The sequence below is a fragment of the Podarcis filfolensis genome (assembly GCF_964270895.1).
Source record: "Podarcis filfolensis genome assembly, chromosome: 5".
Taxonomy (NCBI): Eukaryota; Metazoa; Chordata; class Lepidosauria; order Squamata; family Lacertidae; genus Podarcis; species Podarcis filfolensis.
Window position 1 is genome coordinate 84,466,652 of NC_139608.1, and position 18,960 is coordinate 84,485,611.

Here is an 18,960-nt window from a genome sequence, read left to right on the forward strand (position 1 = left end):
ATAAAAGGCCCAGTGAACACAAATGTGAGTACTTTATGAAATGTGAACACTTTATAATGACTGAAATAATCAAACATCTGGATCATTCCACTAGCATCCATGTTGCCTCAAAAACTGGTAAACTCTGAGTGTACATTGGCCAGCAATTGACTAAGAGTAAATCACTGTAAAACAATTAAACTTCTCTCATGGAATGTAACAGGGTGGCCGAACAAGACCCAAGACAGTGACTTCTGTTCCTATCTACAAACACATGATATCATCTTTCTTCAAGAAACTTGGGCAAAGGAGGGCACCATGGTTGAATGACAGGGTTTTACAAGTTACACTCAACCAGCTCTTAAAACTGTAAAGTATGGAAGGCCTAGCAGGGGGGCTGGAAGTGCTGGTGTCAACATCTCTTAATGTATCAATTCAAGCGTGTCCCTCGCTGACCACCCCTAATTTTTTTAGTGTTGTCCCTTTCTGATAGTCTCTGGAGAAATACTTACTGCATCTGCGTGTACATACCTCCAGTAAAGACTTGTGGGGAACTGAGCTCATATTGGGGAAAACTTGACCAACTACTCGAAAGTATAGGCTCTCTGTCTCCTAACCCTCGGCTTGTTTTGGGAGGCAACTTCAATGCCTGGGTCAGATAATACAGTATTATCTGGACTAAACTGGGAGGATGAACCCGAAATCTGTCAGAGGGCAGCAATGGACACCTCCTCTAACCGCGCTGGGAAATATCTCTGTGAACTTATAATTAAGCATAACCTTTTGTTATGCAATGGGCACAGTCAAGGGGATCAAGAGGGTTATTTTACTTTTATCTCCCCCAGAGGATTTACTAGCACCATAGATTATATCCTAATATCCAATAATGTGCCAATTAACCGAGACACCTTTAGGATAATTCCCAGAGCTGAAAGTGACCACTTTCCACTTGAGTTATCTCTGACATCATTTGTTTCTCCTGCCTTCCCTAAATTATTGGATGAAACGGAATATCTGATACTTGGAAATAGGAGGTTAAAATGGAATGCACAGGTCCAAGAAAAAATGCTAGGCTGTAAGAGCACCACGGTGAGAAAGGTTTTTTAAAAAGAAAAGGAGGTGGTGGTAGAAGTCTGCCGATTTTCAGGTAAATCTCTCCACCCCTCCAATTTTCTTTAACTTTTTCTCTTGACCCCTTCAAAAATGGATGAAAATATAGACCATTCTTTGAACACGGAGGAACTGGGGCCCAATTACAGACAAAAGTAGAGCATACATGATGTTGAGCACATTGATGGCAAGTGCTTGAGCCATCCCTTGACACGGTATTGTGAAATAGGAAGCTATTTATTATCAACATTGCTGTTTGCAGGGCTTGTCATATTCTTTCCATGGCAAAATAGTCTCAAAATGTTGAACTATGAAGATTAAAATTTTGGCACCAAGAAAAATAACAAATTACATTTTACTAATATGTGGATTTTCTAATTGCGGACACTTTGAACACTGCTGAACTCTTAATTATTTATGATTATTTTTGATATGTTTTAAGAGAACTATCTCAAGCTCCATGTAGAAAGGAAGGGACATGCATGAAGTAATTTGGGGGCTAGCCTTTTTTTCCTTAGCCACAAAAGGGTGTGTATGAGGCATTCTGCAGCTAAACAGGCTTATCTGCAGCCAATATATATTTTTAATCTTTAATTTTTTGGCAGTGCCAAGCTGATTTTACAACAACGTTCAATGATAATATGCGAGCTAGGAAAGAAAGAGAAGGGAAGTTATAAAGTTGCGGTTTCACTGCCTGTCTGAATTTGAGAAGCTTTGCAAATAAGTTGTAAAAGTAATCTTTTTTTGGAGCTATGAGATGGTGTTTGTCATAAAACAGTTTATAGGTTCGTTCTCCTTACCTTGCATATTCTTGTGGGTAAGGCGAGGAATACCATGTTTGGATCTCATATTTCCCAAATTCTATCACTGAAGGGTAGCGTCCATTTGTTTCTCCACCATTTTTACAACCAATTTTCTATTAATCACAATTAAAGAACAAAAGTTTTGAAAGCGCAATAGAATCCCCCCCCCATCACATTTCACTAGTAAGGCTATTTTTGGGGTGTTACACTATTTTAGGTGTTAGGTGGAGAGACATCTGTTTATACAGAGGAATGAAAAGTAGCACAAACTATCCACATCCTTAAAAATAAGGACTTCTATCAAGGCACCAAAGTGCTGTGAGACTTATTCACTCTGCACCATGCCTGAAGCTATATAGAGAACTTCCCATTCAAGTTTGCTTTTACCCTAATGAGATATTTGGGTTCCAGATTAGATGTATACCATTATATACAAACTAGCCTTAATAAAAGGGGCATTAAGCAGAACTAAGCAGTCAGCACATTTTTCTCCTCATATCAAGCAACAAATTACCGTATCAGTACTGTTAACATAGCTGGCACCTGTGAACCTTACCTCCATTGCAAGTTCCTGGGCCTGCTTAAACATTTCCAAATCTTCTTCTGTAATAATATCCTTGCTTCCCACCAGAAACAGATCTGAGTTTTCTTGTTTGATGCTTATTTTGATTTCTGTACCTGTTGTTTAAAACCAGCAGAGAGTTTATTCACCACCATGATGCAACAAACACCTTTTGCAATCAAAATGTAGCTCCCAGTCCATTTTCTGAGTGACTAATGCTTTAAAATCCTGCTTCCCACTGATCTTTCCAGTTGACGTAGCAAATCTTTATTATTATAGTATCTACTAAAACATTTGCAGATTTATTTTAAATAAACACGGCCAGGACAAACAGCAGCATTTTCTCTCATGCCCTAACTTAAGAATTTACACGCTACTCCTACCCAATTAAAAAAGACATTTTGAATACAAAACTATATCAAACAACTGAGACAGCAGCATAGATTTCACATATCCTAACCATATATCTGAACCTCTAAGAAAAAGAAAACAAGCTTTCAGCACTAAAACAATCTTAGGCAAAACTATTTGAAACAGATTAGAAGAAACTAAGGCAAGGAATACAGACTTTTGTTTCTTCAAGAAAAAAAGGAAAGATTTATTTAAAAACTGGGAAGAGTAAATTTCACAGCAGTACAAATCCAGTGTTGTGTAGCAGATGGAATGTGTCATGGAAAAGCGATGGAGGAGAGGGAAATGAAGAGTTGAAATGGTCATCCTAATAAATGCCATCAGCACTATGGCCAGAGAAAGGGCAAGGGACAGCATGGAGTGGCTACCAATATGCTACTACAAAAGGCATAAAAGCAACATTATGAAGACATTGGGGTGGGGGGGTGCTAGTGCCACTACATATGCAAAAACTGACAAACAAGGCGGTACAGCATTAGTTGGAAAAACAATTTGGAGATTTAGTCAGCATTAGTTACAAGGTCAAAGTTCATTGCTTTTGTATGAGAGTGAAGTCAGAAGAGAAGTAGCCGAGACCTGTGTGACAAAATAAGAATTTGGATTTGGACGGGACGCAGGTTTGGTTGGCGCTTTGACCTGTTGCTTACCATCATCCTGATCAGGTTTAATCCTTCCGTCTGCCAAGTTCCCCTTCCCTGGTGAGGGGGTCCCCATCTGAGGGGTCACTTTATACTTTAATCTGCCTAGAATCCTGCGCTTTTTAAGGAAGGTTGTTTGCTTGAAGTGACCAATTGCTTTAAAAGCACGTCCTCTAGACATACCCCATCCAGAGGCGGAGGCATGAGAAATAAACCTACTTCTAATCTCTTTCTTTCCATAGAAAGCAGTTTTAGACTTGGATGTGGAAGAAAATGCTGCTTTACGACGCAAACGCTTGGGCGGTGCATAACTCGGGTGCCCCTTTTTTCGAGAGTGTCCCTGAGTGGAATAAATATGAGAAAGTCCATCAAAGAGTCCCTTTAGCTGACTGTTATTAGGAAGGCTGCTAAAGGAGGGTGCGCTTGACTGACTGGAGGAGCTTTGGGGAGAGTTAGAAGAGATGGAAGTGCTGGATTTTTGTGAACTGGGGCTCTGACCAGAGATGGGGGTTGGGGGTGGAAGTGAAGAAGGTTTTAGCTTTTGTGTGGTACCTGTAGCCAACACATGAGAAGTACATGATTGTTTCTGAGAGGCCATTTTCCTTGGACGATAATGCTTTGAAAAGTCTATTATTTCACCTCGTGATCTGCGACCATCGGGTGACGGTGTAAAAAACTTAGTAAGGCCATCAATAAGCCCTTTGGTTTTCTTGTTAACGTTAAGTGTAGAGGCAGGTATGTAGGTGGAGGTGGTGGTGGTGATTTTGGTGGCGGTGGCACCAGGCCGGGTGGGGTCTGTAACAGCCAATCTGCTGCTTGAATCCTTCACAGATGCAGCATGACCAGATGAAGGTGTGGTACAGACTTTAGTCTTTTGACCCCTACCAGGTGACCCCCTTCCTGTGAATGCATTCATGGATCCTTCATCGCTGGTTACAGACCTAGCAAAAAATATGGAAAATTTTAAGAAGCAGTCAGCATTAACAAACCAGAAAAATAAGCGATAGCAACACTGCATATGAATTACTTGTGCTACTTTGCTTAAAATCTAAACAACATCCTAACAGCTAAATACTGCTGGTGAAGCCTCATCAAATATAGATAGATATACATATTAGTTCAAAACCATCAGAATTATATGATAGTGGCAAGACTAAATGATGGTCGTCAGAGTGGTCCGGGGGTTAAAAGCTTTAACTAAGGCTTGCATTCAAACCAACTAAGCCATCAACTTACTGGATGCTTTGGGGCAAGCCACATTTTCAATATTTGCCATAAAACAGTAAATATAATCAGCAGCTCCACAGAGTTATTCTGAGGACAAGAAGCACAAAGGCTGTAAAGCACTCTGTCTATTAAATAAGAACTATAATAAGTGCAATTAACCAGTGCAGTTGCAACAACTGTGCTCAAACAGAAATACACATCTCCCCCGCATCTCCTCTCCTTCTTTAACTACAGTTAAAGAGACTGGTCAGCCTTAGGATTAACAACTGTAAAGGCAAACTATTATAGTCACTCATCAGAGCCCTCTCTCACATGAGTTCAGTTGCTGAAAACATTCTAAAGCTCCAGCCAAGGAAACTGGTGTTGCTCCACTAATCTTATATGGAACAACTAGGAGCTGCCACCACAACTTTTACTTGCTCCATTCGCTAACCACCCACCATTTTGCCACTCATCAACCACCTGACCAAACACCTCCCCCACAGCTTGCCCCAAAGCTCACCCCAAAACCCCATCCCCTTCTCCCAGAGCTCATCCAAACAGCTCTTGTCTCACAGCTTATTAAATGTTTAATGGAGGAGGGTCCAAACTACTCTCTGAAGCACCTCCTTTAAATATCACTCCTTCAGCAGCTCACCTGGGCTCCATCAGTTAATGGAGGATGGGGATGTTTCATACAAATGACTCCCCGAAGCATCCCCACCCTCTTTAAAAGTCACTGGAGGATGGTGGGAAGTGCTTCAGAGAACAGTTAGGCAAATCGCTCTCTGAGGCTCCCTCGTCCCATTCAATGTTACTCCTTCCTCAGCAGCTTGCCTGGGCTGCTCACCATTTGCAACACTTGCTTCCTTGCCTGCCCACCATACTCTTGTCATGCTGCAGTTGATGTGGCTATTTATTGTCAGCTACGTGAACTACAGTGGGACCTTTACAAAAGTATTCACATAAAGCTGTAAAAGAGGAAAAGCGGGGAGGTACAACAGCAATGGCTAAACCTTGCAGAAAACAAACTCCAGAGAGAGAAAGCTCCCTGAAATACTGCCAGTGCTTTTTTTCTTTAAAAAAAATATGTTTATGTGTGCTCTCATTTTCCTACTCATATTGAAATACTGCCCCTCAGTGAGGCCAAACTTAAATTCATAAAATGTTTAAGGGTATGCGTACCCCCAGAAAAAAGCACTGGATACTGCATTTGGTTTCGGTTATTCATCCCTCCCTTCAAGGCATTTGCAGATAGCCAAAATCTTCTGTGAGCCAAAGTGCATGAGTTCCTAGATTAAATATGCCTGAATATTTTTGCACAGATTGTAGAACCAGTATGTGACACTGCACAGATGACTATGCAGTAGAACATTTCCAAAATGCAGCTGTCCTGTTAAGACAGGGTCTAAATGGGTCAAAGTGTGTTTCAGGTTTTGGTCAAAGAAATCGCTACAGAAAGGGACTATGCATGCCTTAGGCCCAATATACAGTTAATGGACTTTAGCCTCACTAATTTCAATGGTCTCCTTGACTATATGCTGCACTGCATTACAACAGTAAAGCTTCTGCCTTTTGAAGGCTGTTACAACTATAACATGATCCCAGGAGATCCAAGCCTTATGCTACAAAAGCTTCAAGATACTTGACTGCTTCAAAGCCAGCAACTGTAAAAATGACATTCCAATAATGCGGAGGAAGATAACACCCTAAATCCGGTATAATAGGCTTTTGTGGGCATGCTTCATTACAAAAGGGCTACATTCATATTAATTAAAAAATACACTTAAAGTAATGGAATTCTTAAAGAAAGATGCATTTCTGAGCAGCATTAAAGACAACCTACACAAGCACCAATGTGTTATTTTAGTTAAGAAAAAAAGCGTAAGTCCAAGTAAGAACCGTGCAGAAGGTACAAATAAAACATGATAAAAGGAAAACAAGAACTGGGAAAGGCTTGACATGAAAGATACCGAGAAGCACTACTGAGTTTTACTGGGAAAGTGCATCTAGCTTGATTAAGGAAGTGCTGATTTAGCTAAAGGCTAATGCAGAAATGTAAAGATAATGCTGAGGAACAGTCAAGAGATGCCAAACCAAATCTCTTATATTTGTGATAAATGCAAGCAACCAGGAAAGTTTATCAAACTGAAACCCACACAATGCTGCATAATTATTTCACGTCAATTGTATTTTCTTCTCATTTCCATCATCTTATTATTGTTAAGCATTATATATTTTGTTTTGATAGTGGTGAAACTGAAGTAATGAATATAAACAGATTAGAGAAGGAGCAGCCTGGGGCAACCATCTGGTTTGCTGATCTCCAATAGCCAACCAACCCTCTATTTGGCCCTGAATGCATTCCCCACTCCAACCTATCACTGAGAATGGCTAGCAGTTAACAGTCACAATCCAGTTAAAATCTTCTAAGCCTTGCCCACATGTTGTTTGAATATTTCAATGCCAGAAGTTCAGCTCTGTTACTATAAAGCCTATCACTTGGTGCCATATATGCTAATAACCATCTGCCTACAGAGGTTAACAAGCTCCTGGTGCTATATGATTTCACATTGCTGTTCAATGCCACAATAAAGGTGCATTAAGCAGTGCCACTGCACAGTCAACTCTTTTATGATGAAGCACATAATGATTCAGCAATGTACAATATTTGTGTCATTTAGTTAGGTACATTTCATTAAGCAAAATGACATACACCTTTAAACGCCCACTCACACCTCCCACAGCAGAATTTATTCTGGAACGGATTCAACGAGCTATGAATTGACACTCTAGAGGTTCAATATTAATTTCAATCTCTATTTCTATGTCAAATATACGCACCATGGTACTGGTACCACATGTCATCTTCCCAATGTTTTACAGTTTCATAAAAGATGAAGGGTTACAGATCTACACTTATTTCTAAAGAAGACAGCAGTAAGTTATTTCTGCAACTCTGCATCATCAACTACGGCAAGTGCAGACCTTCACCGTTCCAACAATTCATATAGCGTAATTCAGTTGTCTCATAACATGATGACCAAATGTTCAACACAAAAACTGACAAACCACTAGGTAATTTTGCACGTGTCTGCTCATCAGGAGTGAAAAATGGCTGCCATCAAGTGATCAATCAAATAACAAACATTCCCTTGCAATAGGGGCACACACAGGTTCCACAACTTTTGCTACTAGATGGCAGCCGGTGTGCAAGGGCCAGAGCAGAGGCCACATCAGCTGCCACTGCCACCTGACTGGTTATTTATATGGCTCTGTCAATTAATATGAGAACTCTGCTGCCTTAACTCCATCATCCAGAAGTGCTTTAATGCACTTAAAAAAGAAGCATGAGCAGAAACATCTGTATGTTTCTATTTAGGTTAAAACCAGGTACTTAATAATAATAATAAAAATAATTACAGTATTATTAATATTATTATTAATACCCCGCCCATCTGGTTCAGCCACTCTAGGCGGCTCCCAACAGAATATTAAACAGAATAAAACATCAAACATTAAAAACTTCCCTAAACAGGGCTGCCTTAAGATGTCTTCTAAAAGTCAGATAGTTGTTTATTTCCTTGACATCTGATGGGAGGGCATTCCACAGGGCATGTGCCACCACCGAGAAGGCCCTCAGCCTGGTTCCCTGTAACCTCACTTCTTGAAGTGAGGGAACTGCCAGAAGTTTAGTAGCAGGAAGATGTACTAACCCAGCAATGAAACCATTTCTCATCGTAAGAATCTGCCTGTTAAGTGCAACATCACCCAAATGTAGAAGACAAGCCAAACCCAAAAACACTTACAACATTCGTTGCTTTAGTTTATTTTTTGGTCGCCCAATAGGTTTTGTGTATCGCCGCCTTATCTGTGATGCTCTCTCTTGAAGTAACTTCCTTCCTTTTTTCTTTGGTCTGCAGACCTGGCAAATCCACATCCCTACATTAATGATTAAAAAAAGATTTTGTTCAGGTGAAAGTGCATGAGCATCAGGTCCCAGCCATTAATTCTAGAAATTTCCCAATGAACAACAGAGTGATGCTGGAACATCCAACGATAGGAAGGAGGTTTGTAGACTCTTGGGTCTGTTACCAGAAACATGAAGTCACGAGACAGCAGCAGATAAAGCAATCTCACCTACTGAAGAATTTCAACACCTTTAATTGTCAATTTTTATTGTATTTTTAATATATTGTAAGCCATGCCAAGAACTCTTGTTAGTAGGTAGGGTACAAATATTCCAATAGCACAGTGCAGTTGTAGAACCCATCTGTATGACTGTCCATGGGCCACAAAAAAAAAAAAAAGATTTTGCAACTGTGACTCAGGTCCTGGCAACATCTAGTCTAGGCACAACTCATGTCCTATGACTTTTAGGAATGGCTATTATTTCTAAGGTTGAGGGATGGTAAATTAAAGTCACTGGGACTGCTGGCCTACAAAACAGCAAGACTGCAACTTGTCTATTTTGCTAGCATGCTGAAGTGGAGAAGAAAAGCTGGTATTTTAAGGCTACTTTTAACTTTTAAAAGCTTTAAATTAAATATTCTAAGTATTAGAATAGAATACAGATGACTTTGAGGATACAAAAGATCATTTCCTTGCAATAACAATAAACTGATTGCCTGAATCAGAATGCTGTAACCAGCATTATCAGTACCAAAAGCTTTTAGTGGCTTGAACTATAAACGACAATAATAAGAACCAGATTTTGATCAGCCGACAATATTGACAGGTTACTACCACCTTCCATTTTAACATTACAGGTAACAATGTGAGCACATTTTCTTGCATTCATGTGATAAAGAAGGTGAGCTATATTTACGGACTTCTTAATAACTGAAAAAAGAAATTCCAAGTCCTATTTTTGAAAGGTAATTTGGTAGAAAATTAAACTTAGATGAGGGAAATCTGAGCTGATGGTCCATGCTCTGCCACAAATTTATACTGTGACAAATCCTTAGCTCTCCAGCTACAGAAGCTGCTACAAAAAGACACGAACAACAAAAAAGAACCTGAACAGCCCTCTTACAATTCAAATGTACTGTATTATGGAAGCTATAAAGAACACATAGAAAAAAGAGGGGCTATTTCAGAATGCTCCATCACAAACACATCAATGTATCCAAGAATGAATAGCTTATACATAAATAATTCACTGAATCAATTCATAATATTGAACTGAAAATCAAGATCTACATGGAATGTACAAAAACATACATACATACAATCAAGCCATATATACTGAAAGCATTTTCAGAGATCACCTTTTGGCATTCGGGAAAGAGGTGGGTCACAGCACTCCATGTGGAAACCTCTATCGCAAGAATCACAGAAAAGCATATTATCCTGAAATTGAAATGGAGGGAGGGAAAACAAAAGTAATCTTACAAAAATATATTTTCATGAAGAAACTAGCAAAAGACAATAACAAACAAACCATCATCCCTTGGCATCATTTTCACCCCATTCCTTCTAGGCTGTAAATTTGGTTCAACTAGACCTAAATAATTAGACCAAACATTATATATTATTTGTAATAAGGGATTAAAACTTACTGCATTTTTGCCTTGGATTCTACAGGCACTGCACGTCTTGCATTCAATACACTGCCATCTTAAGGCTTTTACATTTGTCGTCAACTCCAGACAAAATTTCAAACAGGATGGATGTCCTACAAAAAGGCAGTATTCATACATGAGGATTATTTATGTTCCAGATCACCTAAAGCTCTATGACATCTTCTCCAAGTACTATTTCATCAGTACTGGCTACTTTCAGAATTCATGTCTTCTCTCTCATGGACAGAAAGAGAGGCAGCTGCTATTACAAGACTGCCCAGAGAACCTCAATTATTTGGTGTCTAACAAATGTTAACAAATAAAATAACAAATAAAAAAGTTATATCCCTTACTAGTACTACTCAGAGTAGACCTGTTTAAATGAATAGACCCAAGTCAGTCATGTCCATTCATTTCAATGGGTCTTCTCTGTGTAGAAGCAGTGTTAGAAACTGGGGGAAAATAGCTAGGAGCCAAATGGCTCCCGGGACCTGGGGTCGGCAACACTTTAGTTGCAATTCACATAAGAGACACATTACTGAATCCACATTTTTATCAGAAATTGTTGATACATGTTTAATTTGGTGTTGACAATAAAAATATTGGTACCATACTTCTGTTTTCAAAACACTCTACTCGTTATTGTTAAACTCCTTAACATATTGTATATCCTTAATGTATACTTTGAGGCTTCAAAGCACATACATTTCAGTAATCCTTGAGTGTTCAACTACTACTATGGTGAGCTTTAAAAAATGTATCTTATGTGCATTTTCATTGTATTTCTACTCTTTTCTCTACCATAGAGAGAGAGAGAAATACTTGCCAGTTAGTATTACGTAGGACTTTTTATTTGTGGCTATGCACATATATGTCTGGATGTAGTAATTCAAAATTATTCCCGCTTCCAGTTATTTTTATTTTCTAGCTCTAATTTACAGCCACACACAAGCACCAGACATGCCTTAAGTGTCTTTTTTACAAGGTGCCCATTCAGCTTCAAGTATGTTTGGAAGAAGCCAATTATCTAGAACTATTTCAAACTAGCTTCAGGCTTGGTTTTGGCACTGAAACAGCTTTGGTCACTTTTATTGAGGACGTGCATCAAAAAAGAGACAGAAGGAGTATGACCCTGTTTGTTCCCTTTGTTCTCTCTGTGGCTTTTGAAGCCATTGAGCAAGTTATCTGTTGGGTTTGCTCCCTTTGGGACTTATTTTCTGGGTTCTGGGGTGCTGGACAATGAGCATGATGAAGGATTTAAGGCAGAGCTTTCCAAACTTTTCATGTTGGTGACACACTTTTTAGACATGCATCATTTTGGGACATGGTGACACAATTTTACTAGCAGACCAGAGGCTAAACTAAACCCTTTCCAGCCCTGGGAGGAGTGCGGGGTGTATTCGTGCAACACACCTACACACTATAGCCAACACATTAACGTGTTACAACACAAGAGTTTGGAAAGCTCTGATTTAAGGGGTCATTCTTATTACCATCATAGAAGCTTTTGAGATACACATAGTGATGGGCCCTTTATCTTCCTTTGAAGATGGGCATCTTCACAATATTACGTATTATGGGTATCTGACTGCTAGTCAAGAGAATCCTGGTTGCTCCTTGAATTAATTAAAAACAAGAAAAAAGGATAGGCTTTGCATCTTGGAAGCTGTCCTGTCTGGGCTGGAACATCACATAATTTTTGGTTAACTGGAATGAGGCTTTGAGAAGCAAACAAAATTGGGCTAAAAAAATAGTAGACTGCAGGTTAATTCTTTGTTTTCAATTTGATTCACACTTCTAGGTGTGAATGGGTTTTTGTAGCAGCTTAAATTGCCTTTGCGATGAATGACAGGTCTCCATCTGAGAAATGAGATGAGCTTTGGTTTTTAAGTATCTCTTTGATTCTGGAACATTGCGCTCACTGGGTGCCTTTCATCTGAGGCTAGTGAGTTTTTCCACAGATGGCACTACATATGGCGGCAAAGTCCCTTATGAAGATTTAATGAGAAGGAAATTATTTAGGGGATGAAACTGGAGGAGAACAACCAGTGTCTGGCTGGAGATTAAAAATAAGAAGGATTTCGTATTAGAGAAACACACAAAGAAAGTTGGTTCCCCCCAAATCCTACTGTAACAATTTTTAGTGTACATCGTTTTCTCTCCATGAATCGTTCTGTCCCACTCCTACCATCTTTCTGGGATACTGAAAGCCCGGTGGCTTGGTTTTCTTGATAGACAGGAGGCCTTGCTTTTGGCTTCTCCTTAAGTCATTTTAGGAATATTTTTTTTCTGCTGTTACCAAGAGGAAACTTGTATTCTTAGCCCAACAGAAGTTAATTTTTCTAGATGCTCTTTCTTTTATTTTTTGTTTTCCTTAATCTCTATGGACTATTAATTATTTTTTTCAGGAATCTTCTAACTGGAAAAAGTAAATTGCATCACAACAAACTTGGTAGATACAAGCTTTTTGCCTATCTTATAATTTAGGCAGTTATTAACTAGTTTTGGCTCCAGTGATTGCCTATTTCATCAATGAGTTCCAGTGTTCTTAGCGATTTGCTCCTCTGCAATCAACAGTCACTTAGTTTCCACTCTGTGTGAGAACTAAAGGGCTCCCCTTTCTCAGCAGGCTGCAAGGAAGCTCCACCCACATTAGTCATATGCCCCAGCTCTGACCACTTTCCCTGAGCCAATTAAGCCTCCTCCCTCATGCCCTATGAGTGTTTTAACCATGTGTTTTAAGACAAGGTTTTAGTCACAGAAAATATATAGCATTATTATGCTTATGCCTAATACTCTGCAACATTAAATAACGGTCATGTATATATACATATATAATATATTAAAAAATACAAAAAATACTCAACTACAAGACACATTTCTGCACCTAAACGGTGCTTCCATCTTCAAAAGAAGCAATAAACACCTTCATGTTGTAATGAACTGCTGCTTGCCTCTGATCTAATTTGTGTCTGCTGTTCTTCTGACCTGGCCCCTCTCTTGTGTTCAACATATTCATCTCTCCCCTCAAACAACTGTGACACAGGCACCCTTATGCATGTCTACTCAAAAGTAAGTCCAGTCCAGTCCAATATGATTAAAGCCTAAGACAGTGGTTCCCAATTGGTAAGCCTGTGAACCCCAGGGGGTCTGTGTAACAGCATACCTAAGCCCAAAGTCATTTTTATGAAAAACCTCTGAACAGCATGAAGATTGGTTTTTTTAAAAAAAATAATAATAATTGATGTCACCTGCAGTTAAGGTTTAGCCATCTGGCAATTTGACTGCCAATCTCAATGTCTCATATTGTATAGCTAAATAATGGTAAGTAACTAATTAAACATAATTTACCTTTAATGAGGCAAAGAGAATGCATCAGTGTTAATTCAAACTGAAGCTGAACCATGAAAGTTGGGCGCTTCCAATTCTGCTGTTCCTTAGAACTGTCAGTGAATTGTTATAATGCAAAAAAGCTGATTACATTATGCACTGATTAATGAAATGTTGTATTTGCAGACAGTCAGAGCATAATGAAAAGCCATATTTGCAGACAGCCAGAGTGTAATAACCAATCTCCAAAGAGCACCTTATACACATTTAATAGATACCAAATTAAATTGTATTTTCATAAGTGAATTGTGAAGCCAATAGATTTTTTTTCAGACATATGCAAGAACAAAAAACTACATCATTTGAGGGGGGAGGGGGCTCTTGGCAAATGTATTCCTCATCTATAAAATAGTATCATATCATCTTAAAATGACATTAATCTATGGTGGCATCCAGATGCAAAGCTAAGCTATAAACTGCAATTAAGCACATTAGTCTGTACACAAGCAGCCTGCTCATAGACACAACTTGAATTCTCCTACTTTTCTCCTTTCCTCCAGCAGGGATCCTCCAGCAGGGAAATGCTCAGCTTGTCACTCTGTGGTTTGATTCCCCACTGGAGAAAGGGAGAAGAAAAGTGCGTGTGCTTAAGCTGTGTGCACTAGCTCATGTACAGACTAATTTGCTCAACCGTGGTTTATGTTATACTGTTGCATTACACACACACCCCACCCCACTAAATTCTTAAGTCTTAAACTGTAAGGCTTGCAAACGCAATTCAATCCCAACGTTTAGGGCCACTATACAAGACCAGTGTTTACTTATGTGATACACGAAGCACATGTAGGCATTGGGTTATATTCAATTCAATTTGACTCAGAAGACCCACTGAAATTAATACGCCCAAGTTAGTCATAGTCATTCATTTCAATGAGTCTAGTTTGAGTAAAAGTTACAGCCCATAAAATTTAAATACACATGAAGGAGGGAAAGTAACCCTTAAAAGTTATTCTACAAAACGGACAGGTTTTGACAACTCAGTTCTTTAAAACTTGAAATGAAGACAACCATCTCCGCTGCTAAGACAGCAACCAGGAGAAGTATGTATTTTACAACTAAAGAACAACCCAGCAAACCAACCCCATGATATGGATATACCGCATAGTAAACTATAAAGTCAAAATGGTTTTCTCTTCTCTCTGAGATAAAGGCCTTTTTGGCGACCAAAATATCACATTCTTCAGTTGTATCTCACTGACTTGTATGCCATTTTTGCATATATCATGGCAGAACTATCATAATGTCTTTCAATTCTTTCACAAGTATGGTACTAAACTACTGTGAAACATAAGGACTACAGCACTGAACCTTCTGTACCTGAATTAGATGCTCAGAAAACAAAATTCTGACCTCCTTCCAGGGTTAGAGCGTGTCACTTTCCATTTAGCTTTGAAAGCTGGTTATTGTACCCACCCACATCAGCAAAAGTCAGGCAAGAATAGATAGATATTTCAGGACCAAAGCAGGAGATCCACAAGTTTAAAATGATAAAAGAAAAAAGAAAAGCAAGCAAGGGTTGATTTGAAAAGGAATGCTTTCAAGTTCACAAAGGAGGAATTTACTTTATTCATAGACATAATAGACTATCCTAACATCTCTTGATGCTTTTCATAAAACAAAATAAGTGTAAGTGCTAGGAAGGGAAAAGTGACAGTAGTAATAATTAAGGAACGCATTTTTAGAGTTCACTTTTGGTCTCATCCAAAATACATAAGCTAAAAAGAAAGTTAACAAAGAAAGTCAGAGAACTATACAAGAATCTTATCAAGCGCAAAAGCGCAGGAATGGCAATAAAAATTTCATTTTTATATACCACTTTAATGGCTGGGGAATAAAAAATGCACATTTTGAACCTCATAGGGGAGAAATGTGACTTCGATGGGGGGATACAACAGGTCTAACTAAGCACACCAAATTTCTCTGTCCCAAAGATACTTTTCTTGTTATGTGTCTTTGTGAGTAACTGGCAGTTATTCGGACAGTTTCCAAAAGCTCGCAGAGTGAAACTGATTAGAAGTCACATAGTTGTTGACTTAACATATATTTGTGGTGCTGAATGATGTATAAACATTAAAATCTCAATTTCATCCAGCAGATGTGGCTATAAAGCACGTTAAATTATTTTGAACATATTTTTTAAAAAAAGTTAACTAAAACTCTGAACACAACAAAAGCATAATGGGGGGCTTTAGCTAACATTTTCACTTTGTGAATGGAAGGTGCTTCTCTTCCCCAAAAAGGAAAGCTGCACTCATAGAGGGAACACTTCAGCTCACAGAAATGATGTACCACACCCTCAAAGAACCACTGGCTTGCAAAAACACTTGTAAAAGACCGCGAAAAGCTCTGTCTAATTTGGTCAGTGAAAGACTTACCACTACTGCCACAGTCAGCACACGAAAGGAGTTCTTCTGGCTTTTTCTCACGATTTGATTCTTTTGTCCCCAAACAGAAGCTACATATTGGAATGGGATCTGCTCGTGGCTAGGGAAAGAAAGTGTTGAATCAATTATTGGTTCTCTTGCATACAGAATCTTGTTTCCTGTTTTTGTGACCTCAAAATGTTATTCTCTTTTATTAAAACATGTTAGGCTTTTGTTTTGCAATGCAGAATTAAAATATCCTTAATATAGCCTCAGTTTACTAATACTAGATCTTAATACCAGTTTGGTGCTTTTTCTTAGAATACTGAAAAAACTTCAGTGTAAAAATCATCTGTCAACATTTGGTTCTTCTTTAATACACACACAGTTTTGAATACCAAGAAATAGCTGTGGAGACTGAAATTAAGAAACAAGCTCATGAACAGCAGCAGCTGCTTATAATATCTCTTTCCTTACATGAAAACCAGACAATATTCCCCTCATCCACAAAGAGATCAGCAGCTGTCATTCTTAAATTACACCTGAACTATTTTCACATGTATGGGTTCATAAATTACGTAACTGTGGAGCCACCACAGAGTACCTCCCTTCCTACTATCTGGTAGAGCCCCCTGTGCCACAGCCCGCCCAGTTTAGCAGAGTCCCACAACCCTCAAGAGAGGTCTTTTCGGGGGGGCACTGAGTGAGAGGAGAGAGCGGCAAAGTCATATTCTGCTGAAACCACAGATTTCTCTGGATCCAACCCAGTATCAAGAGGGAAATAAAAAAAGAGAGAGAAAAGTCCATTTTTAATAATTCCTTAAAACGAGGAAGCTGACAATTAAGGGGAGAAGTAAATAGATAAGGAATCATGAGCACACAAGCATGGAGATTGGTGTGGTGGTTTAATAAGATTGGTGTTTGAGAAGAGGCAAAACCAACGAAGAACAGAGAGCATGCAATGAAATGAGTACAAAACCATGAAAAGAAATGCTATAATAGGAGAGGAAGACATGGAAGGAAAACAGGTATACTATGATTTTTCTGTGAACAAGCAGAAGAATCGTGAACAGACTATACATTTTAACTCTGAGAGACAGGAAGACCTATCAACAAATCAAAGAACCCCACTTAAGCCAGAATTTCAAGTATTAAATCAATGTTTTCCCAATCATAATCCCATTGTATTTACAATTTTTTTATAAAAAACCATCAATCTATTAATTGCAGAAATAAAAGATCCAATTGGGTCAAATATTTCCTTAACTCCAACAATGATTTCAATGAGATATCTTCATAAAACAGACAGTATATTAAAGCATGTGTAACAGAAATTACCTACCATCAGCTAAAGGGCACTGGCTGCCTATATGCTAACAGGACAAGGTTAAGGTCTTACTTTTATAAACACCTTAGGGCCAAGTTATCTTCCAGATTGCCTCACTCCTATGCCCTGGACCAATCTGTGTGTTCAGCAGATGGGTGCCTGCTTAAAAACACATCTGGTAACAACACCTAGTGCTTTTTTTCCCAGTAGATTTTTGAGGTGTATTCAAATTCTAAGAAAGCACAGCACTCTTCTAAAGAACCAATTCAACTTATCTTCACACAGCCAGTCAGTCACCTATGTGACTATAGTTACCTTATTTTGGAAAATACAGTACATCTCATGCATGACAGAGTAAATCTCTGGATACAAAAGATGCTGTCCTGAAATAGAAACCCCTTAGGCAGAAGGAATTGTGCTGGTGTACCAGATGTCAGAGCATTTCAAATTACTTTACTGACCAGATAAAATCTGAACTACGACAACTAGGATACAGCTATAAAGCAAGTTTAATACAACATCAATAAATGATTAGTTAAAACTCAAACAGAAATACAGAAGCTAAGCCAACTAATCCAGTATCCACAATTTATGAACTAATGTCAATATAATTCAAATTACATTAGTTTGAACATACTGAAGGCTGTGTTCCAAAGACCAGTAAGAAAAACAGTTTTAACAAGAAAGCCTACTAAAGTAACTAGATCCAGGCTGAAAGCCTTAGTCTGCAGCTGAGCACATAAAAAGTATGACCCAATTATTCAGCACACAAAAACACATTTTATGATAACCTAATTAATCATAAACACAAAGTTTCAGACATTACATAATTTTACAGACTTGTTTTCCATCCTCTGCCAAACATAGCAATTTATAAGAGACATAAATCTATACCTGAAAAGTAATATCAACAAAGTATAGGAGAGGGGAGAGACTACTACTATTATTTTTAAAAGTACCAAACGAACTTTTACTACGCAGGGCATTTTATAAGGATTTCAAATGGTGAGGTTGATGTTATAACCAGGGGTGGATTTCCCATCATCCTGGCCATTGACCACACTGATGGGGGTTCAAAGGAGTTGGGAACAACTGCTGGAGGGACCGTAGTTTAGCCACTTCAGCCTATTAAAAAGGGGGGCAGGGACACCAGTATTTCAAAGTTCACCAACCACAAGCACACTTGTCATCCACCTGACATTATATTTCATGCAATCGTATCTTTTGGGATAGTTTCTCAGCTACCATACAGAAACTATAGTCTAGCAACTGATCCATCACAGGACAGAGGTTAATCAACACCTGCTTAATATCAGATACAAAACCTTAGAGACAAATCCCTGAGAATATCAGTTGTAACATGTGAATGAAGTTTGCAACCCTGGAAAAAAGAGCTGGAATAATCTAACAGCAAAAGTTGTGTTAAGTAATAAGCCAAGGAATGTGAAAACAGAAACATCAAGGTCTCTCTTCATCACTGCTGTCTCACCTGGCTGCGGTCTGGGCATTTACTATGGCCCTATGATTGTGTTAAGAAATTAGCCAGGCATGTTTTGCAACTGGCACAGGTCCAATTGGGACCACACAGAGATCTTTGGACGCCAGGC

General features: G+C 38.7%; 1 protein-coding gene across 15 annotated transcripts in view; it reads right to left on the minus strand.

The window, feature by feature from the left end:
- Positions 1–18,960, minus strand: part of KAT6B (lysine acetyltransferase 6B) — an 86,374-nt gene that overhangs the window by 40,536 nt on the left and 26,878 nt on the right. For 7 of the 15 annotated variants that reach the window (XM_083615445.1, XM_083615447.1, XM_083615446.1 and 4 more), the window contains 7 exons: positions 16,039–16,147; positions 10,271–10,386; positions 9,980–10,061; positions 8,519–8,651; positions 3,513–4,444; positions 2,449–2,570; positions 1,890–2,005 (listed from right to left, as the gene is read on the minus strand). In XM_083615445.1, coding sequence (XP_083471571.1) covers positions 1,890–2,005; positions 2,449–2,570; positions 3,513–4,444; positions 8,519–8,651; positions 9,980–10,061; positions 10,271–10,386; positions 16,039–16,147 — 1,610 coding nt within the window. The remainder of the gene's footprint in view (positions 1–1,889; positions 2,006–2,448; positions 2,571–3,512; positions 4,445–8,518; positions 8,652–9,979; positions 10,062–10,270; positions 10,387–16,038; positions 16,148–18,960) is intronic. The other 8 variants (XM_083615440.1, XM_083615442.1, XM_083615441.1 and 5 more) reach the window with 2 other exon arrangements.